General features: G+C 38.8%; 1 protein-coding gene across 2 annotated transcripts in view; it reads right to left on the reverse strand.

The window, feature by feature from the left end:
- The window catches only part of NRG1 (neuregulin 1), a 612,616-nt gene that overhangs the window by 131,052 nt on the left and 465,125 nt on the right, over positions 1 to 16,439 (reverse strand). The window contains exons 4-5 of one of the 2 annotated variants that reach the window (XM_063129141.1): positions 15,024 to 15,148; positions 1,299 to 1,349 (exon numbers count right to left, since the gene is read on the reverse strand). In XM_063129141.1, the coding sequence (XP_062985211.1) occupies positions 1,299 to 1,349; positions 15,024 to 15,148 (176 nt within the window). The remainder of the gene's footprint in view (positions 1 to 1,298; positions 1,350 to 15,023; positions 15,149 to 16,439) is intronic. The other variant, XM_063129142.1, reaches the window with a different exon arrangement.

Genomic DNA, 16,439 nt, shown 5'->3' on the forward strand with positions numbered 1-16,439 from the left:
AATGCTATGTTGAAATGGCTCTACAAATAGAAAGAATCTGTGGCAAGTACTTATTTTGGAAGCATCCATGTTAGGAACTGCCAAACCAAAAAGCAAGTTTAAAGAACCATCATGATGGCTAATGCAACACCAAGTAGTTTTGAGTGATCAGATACTCATTGAGCCTCAGCCCCAGTTAGTTTAAAAGTGAAAGGTAAGATATTGTACAAACTGACAAAAAAAATTATGAATCTGAAGGCTAGCTGAAATAAAGAGAACTAGCGTTGAAATCAGAATTGTTTAGGCTTCTGATACTTCGATGTTGGCTACTACTGCAAGATGAGCAAAGACCAGTTAAACACAAGCCGGAAGAATTATTTAATTAAGTGCAAGAAATAGTTACGTGCCATGACCTGATAAAGTGTATGAAATGATAATCTGAAGATGACTTTAAAACATTAATTCACAAGGCCAAGTATTCTTCTTGATCTAGTTTGGAAACGTACCATTTCATTCCAAAGCTAGCCTCTGTTAGATAAAAGAATCTCAGAAAAGCTAATATGATGTGGCATTCACTGTTCTAATGTACTACAAATGTGTAAAATGAACAGAACAAGTAGCAGCATGTGATATGAGCTCAAGAGACCTGTTGGAGAGCAGAACCCAATTTTGTGGCATAAAGAGCAATTTACAGAAAAGCTAGATGTAGCCTCATTGTAAATACTCTGTGAACCCTCCCCTGAAAGACAACATAAGGAGGCACTGTAAAGAACAGATCTGAAAGTCCTCCTACTAACAGGAAGAATAAATAAATGCATATATATTCTAGAAAGGCAGCAGAAGCAACAGTAACTACAGAAGCAAAGGATCACTAAATCTGAGATCAGTTTCTTACAAGTCTCTGGCATACCAAAATTCAGCTTTGCCGTGCTACAAGAGGGGCCATGCAACAGTAGAAGAAATGAGATGCATCTACATCCTACGACAAATTGAAAAGACTCCATTAAGGAAGAAGAAGAAAGGATGAACACCTAGCACACTGCAACTTGCAAACAGTGACCTCTAAAGCTCCACCATATGTGCTGGTTGGTATAATGGTGGCTTAAAGACACATTTAAAGATGAGAGAGATGCTAAATTCCAGCTAAGATCTCAATATTGCATTAAGTCAGAGATATGGATCGTAGAAATTAGAATATCCCCCCAGCCCTCCATATGCCTAAACTCTACTTAGGGAAACTGAAAATTCAGAGAAAGGCTCAGCAAAGATCTGAATCTGTAGAATTAGCTTCAGGGGGCAAAATATTCAACTTAACTTACGTGAAGATGTATTTGCTCCTTTTGTCAAAACTGGTATCATACCTGTGGGTTCTGCAAAAAACAAAACAAAAATCAGAAGCAGTTACACATGTCAGTGCATTGCCATGTGTAAAGAAAGGTTGTTGGATGAAACTTACAGCAAGGAAGAATAAAGCAAACTTCGAATGTAACTCAAATGTCTCATATAAATTAGTAGGGATACTTGTTTATTCTGTTCTCAAATATTAGCAAGAATCTCTTTTTGGAAGAACTAGCTCCTCTTGGTGGCAAGAAAAGTAAAGTTTTGGTTTCTGTGAGCCCCTCATTCACTTTAAGGAATATCTAGTAGTAAGTGGACCATAAATTGCATAATTAAAATGTTCAAAGTAACTATAACCTGCAAACTTTAGCAAACTGGACTCCTAATGATTGATTCTGAAAAGTGGTAACAGAGAAAATCAGCTCTGATCATTTTCAGAAATGGTTTTTTTCAGCTAATGCATTATCCCAAGGAACACACAAACTTCAGTTAATTCAGGAGATGCACACACAACTCTTGTGTAACACACGGAGCTCTAGGTAGGGTGACTCCTAGTAACTTTTAGGAAGATTCTGGGACGTTGATCTTATCGATATCTGGAGTCTTTCAGCTGATTTTTTCTCAACAGAACACTATTGTAAATTTTCAATCTGTAGTAAAAAGATGTGTGTATTCATCATCATTGCACATCATATCTCTTTGAGTGATATGAAATTTCAATATGGCACATGGGAAAAGACATGGATAATCCCATTTCAAGATGCATCAGGATCATTCTGGCTTAGAATATTAAGAAGAGACAGAAGAAATCTGACATTTGAAGGAACAAATACAACAGACAATGGAATATGGTAAACCAATTCTTCATCCCTACTATGCTCTAAAAATCTTGAATACTGTGGAAATGACAGGATAATCTCCCTTAATCTTATCCATTCTAAGTCATACAAACCACTAGTTGTCCAGACATAGTGTGTTTTATGACTTCTATCCAATGTACTCTTCAAGACTTCTGAGATCTTCTCCATCCTTGAGCTGTACATGAATTTGAAGAATTAGAAAAATCCTGTTTGTAATTACTTGCAATGTTATTTATATACGATTTTAAAAGAAGTGTGGTATAGGGATGGCAAGGCAAAATATTATGATCCCAAAATTTACTGCAGGGAATCTTTTCCAAAAACATCTTATTAAAGAACTAAACGTTTTCCAAATTAAAGATGCATGTGTTTGTTTGGTTTTTTTTTCATTTCCAAGGTTTTCAGATGTTTAACCATTTATATTCAGTCCAATTCAGTTTCCATAAATTATTGGTATTTTTTCTAGAAGCTCTTCATTTCAGCAAGTTATGCTGCTGTAAAGATTAGGAGCGAAGATAGATAATGTCGAATCGGAATCCTATCAGCTCATAGAATGTGCATAGCTCAATAGTAGTAAGGATCTTCACAGCTTTTGTAGGTAGGATCACTGTTCAGTTTTAATCAAATCGGGAGTAAGGAAAGTCTCTCAGCAGAGCTGCATCTCATCATTAAACCATACTGAAGCAATACTTCCTTTGCCTCTTAAAAAAAACAACAGTTGCTTTTAGTAACTGTGTAGAGTCGGATGGCAGGGATTTCATTATTCCTTTTCAAGATGGATAAACAAAGAAAGAACTGTCGAATTAGTCACCAGATTAAGATAGCAAAGTCTTGCTTGAAGAGGAAGATCTAAAAACCAGAACTTCATGAACAACATGACACCTGAAACATGGCTGGAACAAAATCCCATATTAACAATTATTTCTGGGTACTGCTGTACCATATTGATTAAAAGCACATGATAAAAGAATGGAAGTTGTCAGTTCAATTCTCACCCATGAATTCATTGGACAACATAAGACAAACTACTCTCTCTTATCTATAATGTAGGGATAATATGCCAGAACTCCTGAGCTGGTGTTAAGAGTTGTTGCGACCTCATTCCTGCCCCTGCCAGCATTTTCTGACATGGAGATGCTGCAGAGAGGAAGAGATGACCACTGTGTGCTGTGCTTACATCTCTGGCCTACCATCTTGTAACCATCACGTGCTGCCAGATATTCTTAGAGTCTGTTTGGGAGGAGTATTTGCATCCAGCCTGCCTGCTATTACTTTGAGAACCAGCAGGAGCCACCAGGACACTTGGACTAGGGTGAGAACTGTTGCTTCTCTAGCCCCTTAGATGCATGTTCCAAAAAAGAGGAAATGCCTCATTAAAAGGGAAGATAAAAGAGGGTACTGATCTGCATAAAACCTGTATATGCCAACACATGCATGCGAATTGAGAAATAATTCGTATAATTTAAATAGGAATAAAATACATCTCACTATCATGAGGAAGACTATGTCCCCATTCACATGTAACGACAGCATGTGCCCATCGCATGCTGCTGTCATTTTGAATATGCAACCTCTGATCAGAGTTTATTCCATGATGTGAGAACCCGGACACTATGTGTTAATGTGTTAACCCACAGTTAACCTAAGGTCTAATTGCAGATTAACTATGGGTTGTTTTGCCCATGATTACCCCGGTTTCTGGGTTTGCAGGACACGGAATGAACTCTGATAGGAGGTTGCATACTTAAAATTGCAGCAACATCCTATCCCTGCAAATCATGGGTTAATTAACCCAAGATTTGCATCCATTATGTGCAAACTGGATCTATAACCAGATAGCCTGTTTGACTGCTCAGTGTGCTGCCCAGGTTCTCACTGTTGATGGCCAGCTTCAGGACCTCTGTTTTTCCTTCTTATTACTCGTTATTTTTAAATTGTATTTGAACTGGATTAAGGATGCTTGAGAATATTTTCAGTCTGATTTGCTCCTCCTTAACTAATGCACAGATTAGAATGCATCTATCCTTTCACTTTCACATTTTTTTGAATTTGGCAATACAGTTTTCAGCTTTAAAAAGACCCGATAAAAACCTCTGGAGTTTGTGTTAAAGTGCATATAAAATTGTGTATTCAAATGTGTATAAAACTGCATATTATACAATAAAATGCAACTAAAATGTTATTATTTATCTCATTTTATTTCTATACTGCCCCATACCCAAGGCTCTCTGGGTGGTTTACAAAGATTCAAAGATTCAAATACAGCATACAAAGTTTAAAAATATTTACATAAAATGTATGTGTGAATTTCCCACAGAAATAAACACAGATTAATGTAGAACCAGGACGAAATGGATTTATGAATGAATATATGTCAAACTGACACGGACTGAAAATAAGAGACGTTCCGTATATTCCTAGACCAGACAACTCTTGAAATAGATAATACCTTCAAAGAGAGGTCTGTCCTCTGATAGCCTTCCAGATAGAGGGCATTCCCCTGTAAAATAGGACACATTGTCACCCTAAAAGAGCAACTAAGATATTTGCTTAGGACTGGGGTGGGCTAATGAGGATGCAGGAGGATTCCAGAAAGGAGGTGGTAGTCATGTTTGAAGAAGCTCATTGAGAGAAAGAGCTAATTCATGTTATTGTTTAATGACTTGTTGTGATCCAATCTGGAGATCCATGTAGCTGGAAAGGCAGGTTATTTTATTTATTTATTTAATAAATTAATTTGAACACCCACCTTTCTATCAAGAAAAATAGCACTCAAGGCGGATACAAATGTTTCCATCAATCAATCTATTAATGAACACGAAGAGTAAGCTAATATATGTAAAGTGCTTAAATACCTAGAAAAAAGTTACCAACATCACAGAATTCACAGTACTCAAATAGAAGTTGTGATTCATGTAGGCCCTGCATGAACGCTGTAATAACCAAAAACATTACATTATAGCCAGCTTGTAAAAGCTAAGCTTTTGGTTCTATCAGACAAAAACAGAAATGAGATAAACAGAAAACAGGAAGAAGTTTTTGAAGGAGTGTAATGCTTGCTCCAGCGCTTGCCAGAAGGCAGATGGTAACAAGATTTCTGGAAGAAGCTGTGGTTGCCCTCTAAATATTTTACAGCCTTGAGGAAATACAGAGGCCCACTGTTCCCCCCCCCCAATCTCTGTTCACAATTTCTAAAAAAGCTACTGTGTTTGAGTGAAGCTCCAAAGTATTATCTGGAAATGAGAAGTATTTTTCCATGCTTTTTCCTCTACTAAGAGAAAGGAGTAAGTGTGTGCATATGTATACCACACATAGGCAGTATTCAATGGGACACTACCACTAAAATAAATTATGTTGCACTAGACTGGGTTTGCCTGGGGAAATCATAATGTCAGCAAGTGCTATTTGAGTTGCGCTAGGGGTTGTTTACACTAGTGAAATACAACATACATTAATGGTAGTGTTGCATTGGCTACTGCCTCTAATATGTATGCATGTGTGTGTATACATGTGCATGTTTGCAGTGTGTGTTGTGTTGTGTTGCATATATGAATGTGTGTATGTATGAATGTTAAAATAGAAAACAGATTAAAGGTGGTCTCTCTAGCCCATAAATTCTCTGAAAGGCTCAGCCAATACTTTCTATTCTTTTAGCACCTGATGAGCAGAGAGAGAAGAGTGCCCTGCTCACATTGGAAACTCAGCAGATATGACTCCTATCATCAAAACAACTCTGGTCTGTTCAGATCCTAAAATAATCAGTGTTCTGTTTATATACCAAATAATGTTTTCTTAAACACCCCCCCCCAAACTATCAGATTAAGCATGGCATACCAGATCTAACAATAACTAACTTTAGCCCGTTGAATTTTTCAATGCAGTAAATAATCAACCCAATAATTTTTGCCTTATACTGCAAGTCAATGAATGAGGCACACATGCTTTGCATTTATTTTTATTTCTCTATTTAAAAATATTTTTAGGCAGCCTCTAAGGATAAAACACTCTCTTGCACTCTGCATGCACAAGATCCCCAGTTCAATCTCTGGTATTTTGACGTAGGTCTTGGAAAGGCTCTGCTCTGAAATACTGGAGAGCTACTGTCAGTTAATGTAGACCAGTGGTTCCCAAAGTGGGCGGTACTGCCCCTTGGGGGTGGTGGGATTGCATAGGGGGGCGTTAAGAGACAATGGGGTGGCAGGGGGGCGCTTGAGGTGGTCTTTTCCGAAAAGCGCCTCTCCAATAGGTCTTAAGACCCAGGGACATTTTTATGGGAGAAGGTAGTTTGGTCCCAAGCCATATAGGGGAAGAATCCACACATGTATTAATACCATTTAAGAAGAGTCCTTTTAACAGTGAATTGAAATGTTTCAAAAGCACCAAAATGCTAATGAAGAGACATACCCTGCTTGGTGTGCCCCGCCACGCCGGCTGCAAAACAGAGGTGTTGGCTTTCTTTTCCCTCCCTCCCTCGGCAAGTCTGCGGCGGGTGCTTCCCATTTAAAGGGGCTGTGAGCAGGGGGCACTGGGCGTGAGTTTGTGGAACCGAGGGGGCGGTTACCTGAAAAAGTTTGGGAACCACTGATGTAGACAATACTAAGCTAGATAGTCCAAAGATGTGACTCAGTATAATGAAGCTTCATATATCTGGGAACGCCCCTGTCATCTCCCAACCCCAACCCCATTCAAAGAAGACAAACTATAGTTTATAGGAACTTTACAAATTCACATTAAAAGTTGTGGACATTAAATCAACAAATATCAGGTCATAACCAGAATCTTCCTTATAATCAAATGGATCTAAACTGATAGTGTGTGGTTTTCCCACCATAACACCACCTTTGTTTGTTTTTTCTGTATCAGATTTCTAACCAACATGCACAGTTAATAGTTTCATAGTATCTCTCTCTCTCTCTCTCTCTCTCTCTCTCTCTCTCTCTCTCACACACACACACACACACACACACACACACACTCACACACAGAATTATATATAATATGTGTCTAAAAGTAAAATGATATTTTCAAATTGAAAGTGAAACATCTGAGGCCAATGGGAATTACAAGGTCTTAGGACTTCAGAAAATAAAATATTTTACATAAAAGACTAAATACAGATTTAGATTTATTATGTTTGGCACAGATATCTTGAACATGTCATCCTTAATTTACATGAAATATTATCAGTGCCCTTCAGCAGAGTTTAATAAGTGACTTAAAATAAATACTTAAAAACCCATACAACAAAGGTGCAGCAAAAAAAAGTGACAAATTAGTTTGCGAAAAGCAATTAACACAAATATATCCAAACCCCAGTGTTTGCTATTTATATCACTCTTCTGGAGAACTTCACGAATCTTTCCTGACCTCAATTACTCCCCTCCTAAGGAATGCTGCATTTTGAAAGGTGGAAAAGTAACTTTCTTTACATCCAGTGTGGAAAGGAGCTCTTGCAATTTTTGAGAACAGATGGACATATTCACATTAAGAAAGCTAAAAATTAAATTTAGCCTTTAATTTTTCCTTAATTTATTCATTGGTTTTAAAATTATTATATTACTTATTTGAATGTGACCTAGGCAAGAAATCTAGGTCTTTGACAGTAAGGCAAGAAATACCTGGCTAAATGGAATGAAAAAGTCTCAGAGGGCAGTTTAGCTGAAGGACAGACCATAAAGACTTCAGATAAGCACCAGGGTCACAAATGGCTAGCAAAGAAGGAGAAAAAAGAAAACCAGAGCAAGTATTTCTACAATAAATAAATAAATAAATAAATAAGTGAGTGAATAGAACCCTCAGCAAAAAAATTAAAAAGATAAAAAATTCTTCAAATATAGGTTAAAATGAAGTAAACCCAACAGAGATTTTCCTTCATGTTTCTGCAGTCAGGAGCTAACACCATAGATATTAAGGATCTTCAATCCTTAATATCTAAAGGAAAAGAGGGCGGCACAAAACAAATGCATCCTCAAAAAAATGGACAAGATGTGCATCGGTTAAAGACACAACTTACCTTTAGACAAGGGGTGGACACATGCGACCCACAAGTACCAGTGGCCCATGGGCTGCACGCATATGGCTCCCCTGGTCTTCTTTGCAGTCCCTACTGTCTCCACACTGCTGAAATGTAGTAGTGCAGCAACAGCAAAAAAGAAAAGCTCCTTTATAAGTGCCTTGTTTTAAAGGGAAGATGGGGAAGGGGGCGTTGCTTCTACCATGCAACCAAATTTTGGCAGGAAATTCAGCAGCACAGCATTATTTTGATGGCCCTGCTTTAGACAGAGAAGATACTGTAAGTAAAAAAAATCTTCATTGAAATAACCTCAGGGCCCACTTGAGAGAACTGAAAATTACTGAAACCACCAGCATCAAAATGGCAGTGCAGTCACAAAATAGTGGAAGATGGAGGCAGAGTATAATATAATCAGCTGCTAATTACTGATATCATTTTCTATTACTTTCTAAGCCCTCTTGGGATGTTGCTAAATCATTATCCACAGCATTTTCCTTGAGGTAAAGAATTTAGCTTTCCTCAAATTAAATGCAGACACTGGCTCTGGAGGTATCAAGACACGGGCACCCAATTTTAGACAGAGTTTGCTGATCCAATGGCTCTAAGCGGAGGAGACTTTATATTTTATATTGTTCCTTCCTCCCACACGCCTCTCAAAGTATTTTTTATTCATTTGTAATTTCTTCTCGCCTTCTCCTTTTACACTTAACTTGTACCCTATTCCCTCTAAACTGCGTTTCTTTCATCTCTCTGTCCTACTGCTTTTACATTCACTTTCTCCTATAACGCCGCTCTGACCATGTTACTCCACTTCTGAAATCTCTTCATTGGCTTCCAATTCACTTCAGAATCCAATATAAACTTCTCCTGTCGACCTTCAAAGCTTTTCACGGTCTAGCTCCTTCCTATCTCTCCTCTCTCATCTCACATTATTGCCCCCCTCGTCCTCTTCGCTCCTCTGATGCCATGTTTCTCGCCTGCCCAAGGGTCTCTACTTCCCTTGCTCGGCTTCGTCCATTTTCCTCTGCTGCCAGTTACGCCTGGAACGCTCTTCCAGAACATCTGAGATCCACAAGTTCAATCGCAGCTTTTAAAGCTCAGCTAAAAACTTTTCTTTTTCCTAAAGCTTTTAAAACTTGATGTTGTTTGGACTTTACACTGTTAGTTTTACCCTACCCTGTGCCTGTTTACCCTACCCAGTGCCTGTTTACATTCTCTTCCCCTCCTTATTGCTTTACTATGATTTATTAGATTGTAAGCCTATGCGGCAGGGTCTTGCGATTTACTGTTTTACTCTGTACAGCACCATGTACATTGATGGTGCTATATAAATAAATAAATAATAATAATAATAATAATAATAATAATCACTTTCTCTATTCCCAGTTTTTTTAAAAAAATGCTTATTATTATTATTATTATTATTATTATTATTATTATTATTTTTTCCCTAATTTCCTTCAAAGACCCTATGGCCCTTTCCTTTAGAGGAGCAAGATCCTCCTTTCCCTTCCTTCCTTCCTTCCTTAGTTCCACCTTCTTCCCCACTCTCCTCTGTACAGTGGTGCGCTCTCTCTCTCTCTCTCTCTCACACACACACACACACACACACACATGTATACACAAAAAGCCCAGTTTTCAGTGCCACTGCCTAATGTCAAGTCATTCTTCTGATCAGAGGAGGTGGCCATTGTCGTGGCCAGAAGGTGCAGCAGAAGCCCTGGGTGCTTCCACTTCACCTCTCTGTTTATCTGACCTAATCTTTCTTCTTCCCATTTCCCCCTTCCTTCCTTCACACTTGGCCATCCACAGCATGCTTCAGGCTTACTCTCTAACCATACATGCACTATCTATGTAGGGAGCTGCTGCTGCAGCTGGCAACTGTCCAAAAGGCTGTGGGTGGACAGTGGAACTGAGGCCCATCTGAAAGTGGCTGAGGCCCACTGGTGGTTGCCAGCCCACTGTTTCAGAATTACTGACCTAGCAATAGAACCACCTCTTTCCCCCGACCCCATTCAAATCCACACCACTACACATAGGGCACATGTCTGATTACATAGTTAAGAATATGACTGCTACATCATGCCACCAAAAAGCAGCACCATAACTGGAGATGTATAAGTACATGTCTAAGCCAAACCTCACTGTGTGGACACTGTACAATTAAGTGATTGCATTCTCTCACTTGGACTTAATGGCTGATTAGCAACACTTTCTGGAGATGCCTTCACAAAAGAAATCAAGAAAATCATTCTCAGCTAGGGCTGTTACTTTTAGACAAGCAGATTTTACTTTTAGACAAGCAGATTAGACAAGCAGTTACTTTTAGACAAGCAGATAGAGAGTTGTCTTGAAATTACTGCCTTTTGTTTTAGGACAGAACATAATGGTCCAAATTTATTTGGAGATTTTCCAAAGTAGACAGGGCTGAGATGAATGGCCACATTTGCACCACATATGGCAAGAGAAATTTGTATAGGCCTTTTTTTTTTTTTGCTATTCTCATCGTGTACATGCCAGTGTTCCAACTGCTTTGAATACAGTTATCACTCTGATTCTTTATCTGCTCACCACTATAAAATTGCTTTGAACCCATCCTCTCAAGTTACTTACAAGTCCAACAACCTTCCAATGAGATGTCAAGATACATGAGTTGCATAAACAGTACAGAGTTGGCCACGCTAATGATGGAAGGCAGGACAGTATTAAAAGCAAAAACCCCAAATACAAGCTCTACAACTGCAACAAACGAATGGCAGGCATGTCTCTAGATGGTCCAGCCCTACAAAACACTACCTCTATAAGGCTGGCTTTTAATATACATTTAAACATCTATATAATCCAGCCATGACAACTAGAAGCAATTGTTTCCAGCAAGTTCAGGTTGCTAACTGATAAACCTAGCTCACTTTTTAAGAATACCATCAGAGGGCAGCCCCCAAATGGGAAAAAGTATTGCTTGGTTCTCATTTTGTAATAACTGCTCTAATCATACCATATTTAAACCTCTCTCATACACAAAACCAGTTTTAGCTTCCTTCCTCAAAAGGTGCTGAAATAGAAGGTGCATTGTTATTGTTGTTGTTTTTGTAATTGATGCAAGATGGTTGTTGTGTTTGTACCAAAGAGAAAAGTATACAAAATCAGAACATCAATTATCTTTTAATGAACTAACATCTGTTGCCAAGACAGACTCAATCTTTCACTTACACATACAAAAATCTTTATCTTGTCGAATTTGCATTTCTCGGTGATAATACTCATTTTGTTAAGATAACATACTCTGAATGCTCTCACCCAGTGCTACAAAAATGCCATTTAAACCAAGCTTCAATTTCACTATAAGAGATTGCATATGAAACCTACTGGAATTTTATGACATACATTTTAGGTCTTGGAATTAGATCCCCCACACATTCTATGATACTTTCCCCATTCTTTCAGCTGGAACAGAGGACAGGAATATTCTCATGCCCAAACATATGTCCATTTATCTGAATCATTACTTCAGCCTAGCATGTCTGGCCGAGTCCTGACTCTCTGGGATATCACTGGGAACTGGTAAAGCTATTCCAAGTGTGAAACTGTGCAGATTTATGAGCAATCAACCCCTTTATGTATGGGAACTAAAAAAGTTTACAAGGGAACAGCAAAGTCTGTTTAATACATTAATACTTGTAAATCAGTATTCCAATATAACAATTAATATTGTAACAGTATAGCTTACCATGACATTGGTATTTCACATTTCTAGCAGTTTATCCTAAGTTTACACTGTTCATCAGTTTAACATAGAGATTGATGCATCTTTCCATTTTGCTTCCATTTATTTTCTCATTTTTCCAGCCCTCAAGTTTATTTTAGCTACAAAAAACCATATGCATTTTCATGTACACTTCTCCTCATATACACTTTAGTGTGCACTTTTTGCTAATGTACAAAATCTTTTCAAGTTATTTTCCCTATAATAACACATTCCTGTGCATTATTAACACTATTGTGTGCATGCTTATGTGCACTTTCCCCTGATGTGATCATTTTTGTTTGTATTTCTTTTTGAATGAAGAACTGGGAAGTGCGAATTTTGGTGTACAACTCTGTTCTGAGCTCATTCATTGGTTCAGGAAGGTGTGAATTTGGTAATTTCACATAAAATTTTGGACCCATCCTACTTAGCTTCTGCATAGCTGGTCCCCATGTACCTCTGATGATATCTGTAATATACCATTATGTAGATTAGGTGACGATATAGTTACTTCCCTTCCCAGCTTTGCCTCTTCACTATGGTAATGTATTAATTAGTTTAAAGGTTCAGAAGAGGGTTCAGGAAGGGCTGCTACTAGCAGTCTGAAGTAAGGGCCAATAAACTGAAACACAATCAAAGCAAGACAGAGGTATTGATAGTCTCTTTGTCTGCTCACAGGATTGGTGCTCATCCTGTTCTGAAGGGGGTTGCACTCCCCCTAAAAGATCAGGAGCACACTTTCAGGGTTTTCACTGATTCAGCTTTATTAGTAGAGGTTCAAAAGGACTCTATGGCTCCTATCACCTTTTATTAGTTTAGGCTGATATGCCAAGTGCAAGTCCAGAAACTTCAGTTAGTCCAGAACAGGGCTAGACTGTTAAGTAAGACTAGATAACTGTAACATATTAAATCAGTGCTTTGCCATTTCCACTGTTGCTTGTCAGGTTCTGGGCCCAGTTAAAAGCACTTTTTCTGACCTTTAAAGCTCTTAGAGCTTGGGAATTAATTGTTTAAAAGATCACCTCCCACTATCATCCAGGCCTTGAGATCATCTTTAGAGGATCTTGTCTGTGTACCCCCATCACATGATCTATGGCAGGTGGCAAATAGGGAGAAGGCCTTTGTCAGTGGTTTCCAAGAAAGCTCACTTGGCACCTACACCATGAACATTTCAGTGCTGGGCAAATAACCTTTTATTTTCTCAGGCCTTTCAAATCTCTTAAATCCTTTAATGTTTTACTTCTGTTTAAAACTGATGTTTTATGGTTGAGACCAGAAGCCACTCAGAGATCATTGTTATTGGGTGGCATATAAATGGGATATTTTTTAAAAAAATAAATAAATCAGTAAGAACATAATAAGAGATGTGTTGGATTAGATCATGGTTCATCTAGTCTAGCATTCTATCCACACAGTGGTCAACGGGAAACCCACAAACAGGGAATTACTGCAAAAACACCCTTTCTGCCCATGTTCCCTAGCAACTGGCATACAAAGGCATGTTGCATTTGATAATGGAGGTAGCACACAGCCATCAGGGCTAGTAGCTATTGATAGCCTTAATCTCCAGGAATCTGTCTAATCCCCTTTTAAAGCTATCCAAACTGGTGGCCATAACCACAACTTGTGGAAGTGAATTCCATAGTTTAACTATGCACTATATGAAGTACTTCTTTTTATCTGTCCTGAATCTCCCTCCAGTTAGCTTCATGGGATGACCCTAGATTCTAATATTTTGAGAGAGAGCGAAAATGGTCTACATCTCTATCGCATCTCCCCTTACTTTCCCTTTTTCTAGGCTATACCATCCAAGATGTTGTAACCTTTCCTTGTAGGGGAGCTGCTCCAGCCCCTTGATCATTTTAGTTGTCCTTTTCTGCCCCTTTCTCAGTTCTACAATATCCCTTTTAGATGTGGTGACCAGAACTGTACACAGTATTCTGAGTGTGGTCACATCATAGATTTGTATAAGGGATGCATGATCTTGGCAGTTTTATTTTGGATTCCTTTCCTCATTATGCCTAACATAGAATTTGCCTTTTTCATGGCAGCTGTGTACTGGGTAGTTATTTTCATCAAGTTGTCCACCACAATTCCAAGATCTCTTTCTTGGTCGGTCACTGATAGGTCAGATTCCATAAGGGAATATGTAAAGTTGTGGGGGGGTTGCCCCAGCATGAATCACTTTACACTTGTTTACATTGAACCGCATTTGCCATTTGGATGCCCGTTTTGTCTTTAACAACTCATAAGATCCTTCATTTGCCCTGTACTGCACTAATTTATCTAATGAGGTCAGTAAACTGGACATAAGTATAGAAGGTGAATTTGTCACAATTTTTATCTAGCAAGACATCACTAAATAGGAAAATGTGTGTGTAGTTAAGCAGCTGGGTTGGGTACAAGAATGGCATCTGAAGATGACATGGGATCAAGATGGAAAGACTGTCAGACAGACTTCACACTTAAAGACACACTCACACATGAGTTTCAGTTACCTATCTGTAGAACAGAAGAGACATGATAAAATGTCATTTTAAAAGGTTCATTTTTCAAAACTAAGCTTGAAATATATTTGTGCTAGGTGGGGTAGACACTGTTCAAGTTGGCTTGTGATATGTAAGAAAAAACTTCTCACTGCAAACATACATACTTTTTGGGAATTGTTTGTGCCTTTATTAGGCTCCTTTAATTGTTGTAAAATGTCAGTCTAAATATTTTCATTTCAATTTTGTTTTATTTATATATTTATTACATTTCTATCTCGCCTTTTTTCCTCCAAGGAACCCAAGGCGGTGTACATAATCCTCATCCTCCTCTCCATGTTATCCTCACAACAACCCTGTGAGGTAGGTTGGGCTGAGAGTATGTGACTGGCCCAAAGTCACCCAGTGGGTTTCCATGGCCAAGTGGGGACTAGAACCCAGTTCTCTCGACTCCCAATCCAACACCTTAGCCACTACACCGCACCAATTTTAAATTGTTATGCCCTTGCATGGATGCATCTATGTGATTATAGCAATAATTCTTGCATTAACTCCTTCTACTTCTGCCATAAATTCCAGTTTAAAAATTAACCATGTCTTACCATTGATGTCTGTAATGATTATCCGGGCTTTGGTGCTGTCATTCCCAAACCTGTTGCTTGCTTTACATGTATATTCCCCAGCGTCAGTCAACGAAGCTTTAGAAATGCGAAGTTCTGAGAATGTCCTAAGGGAAAGCAGGTTGAATAAGCATTAAGCCACTAATATATTACAATACAACCCCAACAAAGCATTTTTGTGTTGTTCAATGGCAGTAGAGTTGGAGGAACAGAGAACAAGTATTTTAATGATTTGGACAGGCTTAAGCTCATTTAGCTCTCTCTGTGACCTTTTTAAATATTTACCTGTTTAATGTTTTGTAATTTTTATATTGTTTGAGTTACCTCTGAGTGAAGCTATAATGTAACTGAGTATTGTTATTTATTTATTTAGAGTATTTTTATCCCGCACCTCAGCCAAAAAGGCTCCCGGAGCAGCTTACAATTGATCAGTAAAGAAGACAGGCTTACATTCTAAAAAAGACATGACACGCAAGGAAAAGGGGATGGGGAGAGAAGAGGGAGAAAATAAAAAGAAATCAAGGAGACTGTTCAGGTTGGTGGGAAGGCCCTGCTCTGCCCTCTCATCTCCCAATGGAGGGGCAGACCAACAGCTCCTTCTTCCCCACAGGGTCAAGATGACAGTTAGTCCTGTTGGACTCCTGGGTGGAGGTCCAACTGAAGCAGGCTCTGATGGTCTCTGCCTGCTCCTAACTCCCTCGCTAAGCAGGCCAGAAGCCTAGCTTTGCTACTCTGTCTGGGGTCTATAACAGTCGTGGCTGCCTTGGTTATAGGTATTATAAAAGAGGCAGTTCAAGCTGAATTTGAAAATGATGATATTATTATTATTCCGCCTTTTCCCTAGTACTGGGATACAAGGCAGTTTACAAGATTATATGTTTTACAACTAAAACATATAAATATAAATTACAAAAGTTAAAAAAGAATTAAACCTACAGTAAAATTAAAAACATGTCAATTTTTTTAACAAAACTGTAACAGATTAAAGGGGGGATCCAATACATTAACACAGGTCCAGTATAGTTTCAAAAGCCTGCTGAAACAAAAAGGTTTTGCCTGCCTCCGAAACTGTAGCACAGACGGAGTCAGCCTAGCCTCCCTGGGAATGGAGTTCCAGAGCACTGGAGCAGCCACTGAGAAGGCCCTCTCCCATGTACCCATCAAGCGTGCCTGGGATGTTGGTGGGACTGAGAGAAAAGCCTCCCCAGAAGATTTCAGAGCATGGGCAGGCTCATATGGAAGAATACGGTTTTTCAGATAACCTGGACCTGAGCCGGAGAGGGCTTTATAGATGACAACCAGCACTTTGAATTGTGCCCAGAAACAGACCGGAAGCCAGTGAAGCTGTTTTAACAGGGGAATTGTATGCTCCTTGTAACCAGCCCCAGTCACAATCTG

The sequence above is a fragment of the Elgaria multicarinata genome, chromosome 6 (genome assembly GCF_023053635.1).
Source record: "Elgaria multicarinata webbii isolate HBS135686 ecotype San Diego chromosome 6, rElgMul1.1.pri, whole genome shotgun sequence".
Taxonomy (NCBI): domain Eukaryota; kingdom Metazoa; phylum Chordata; class Lepidosauria; order Squamata; family Anguidae; genus Elgaria; species Elgaria multicarinata.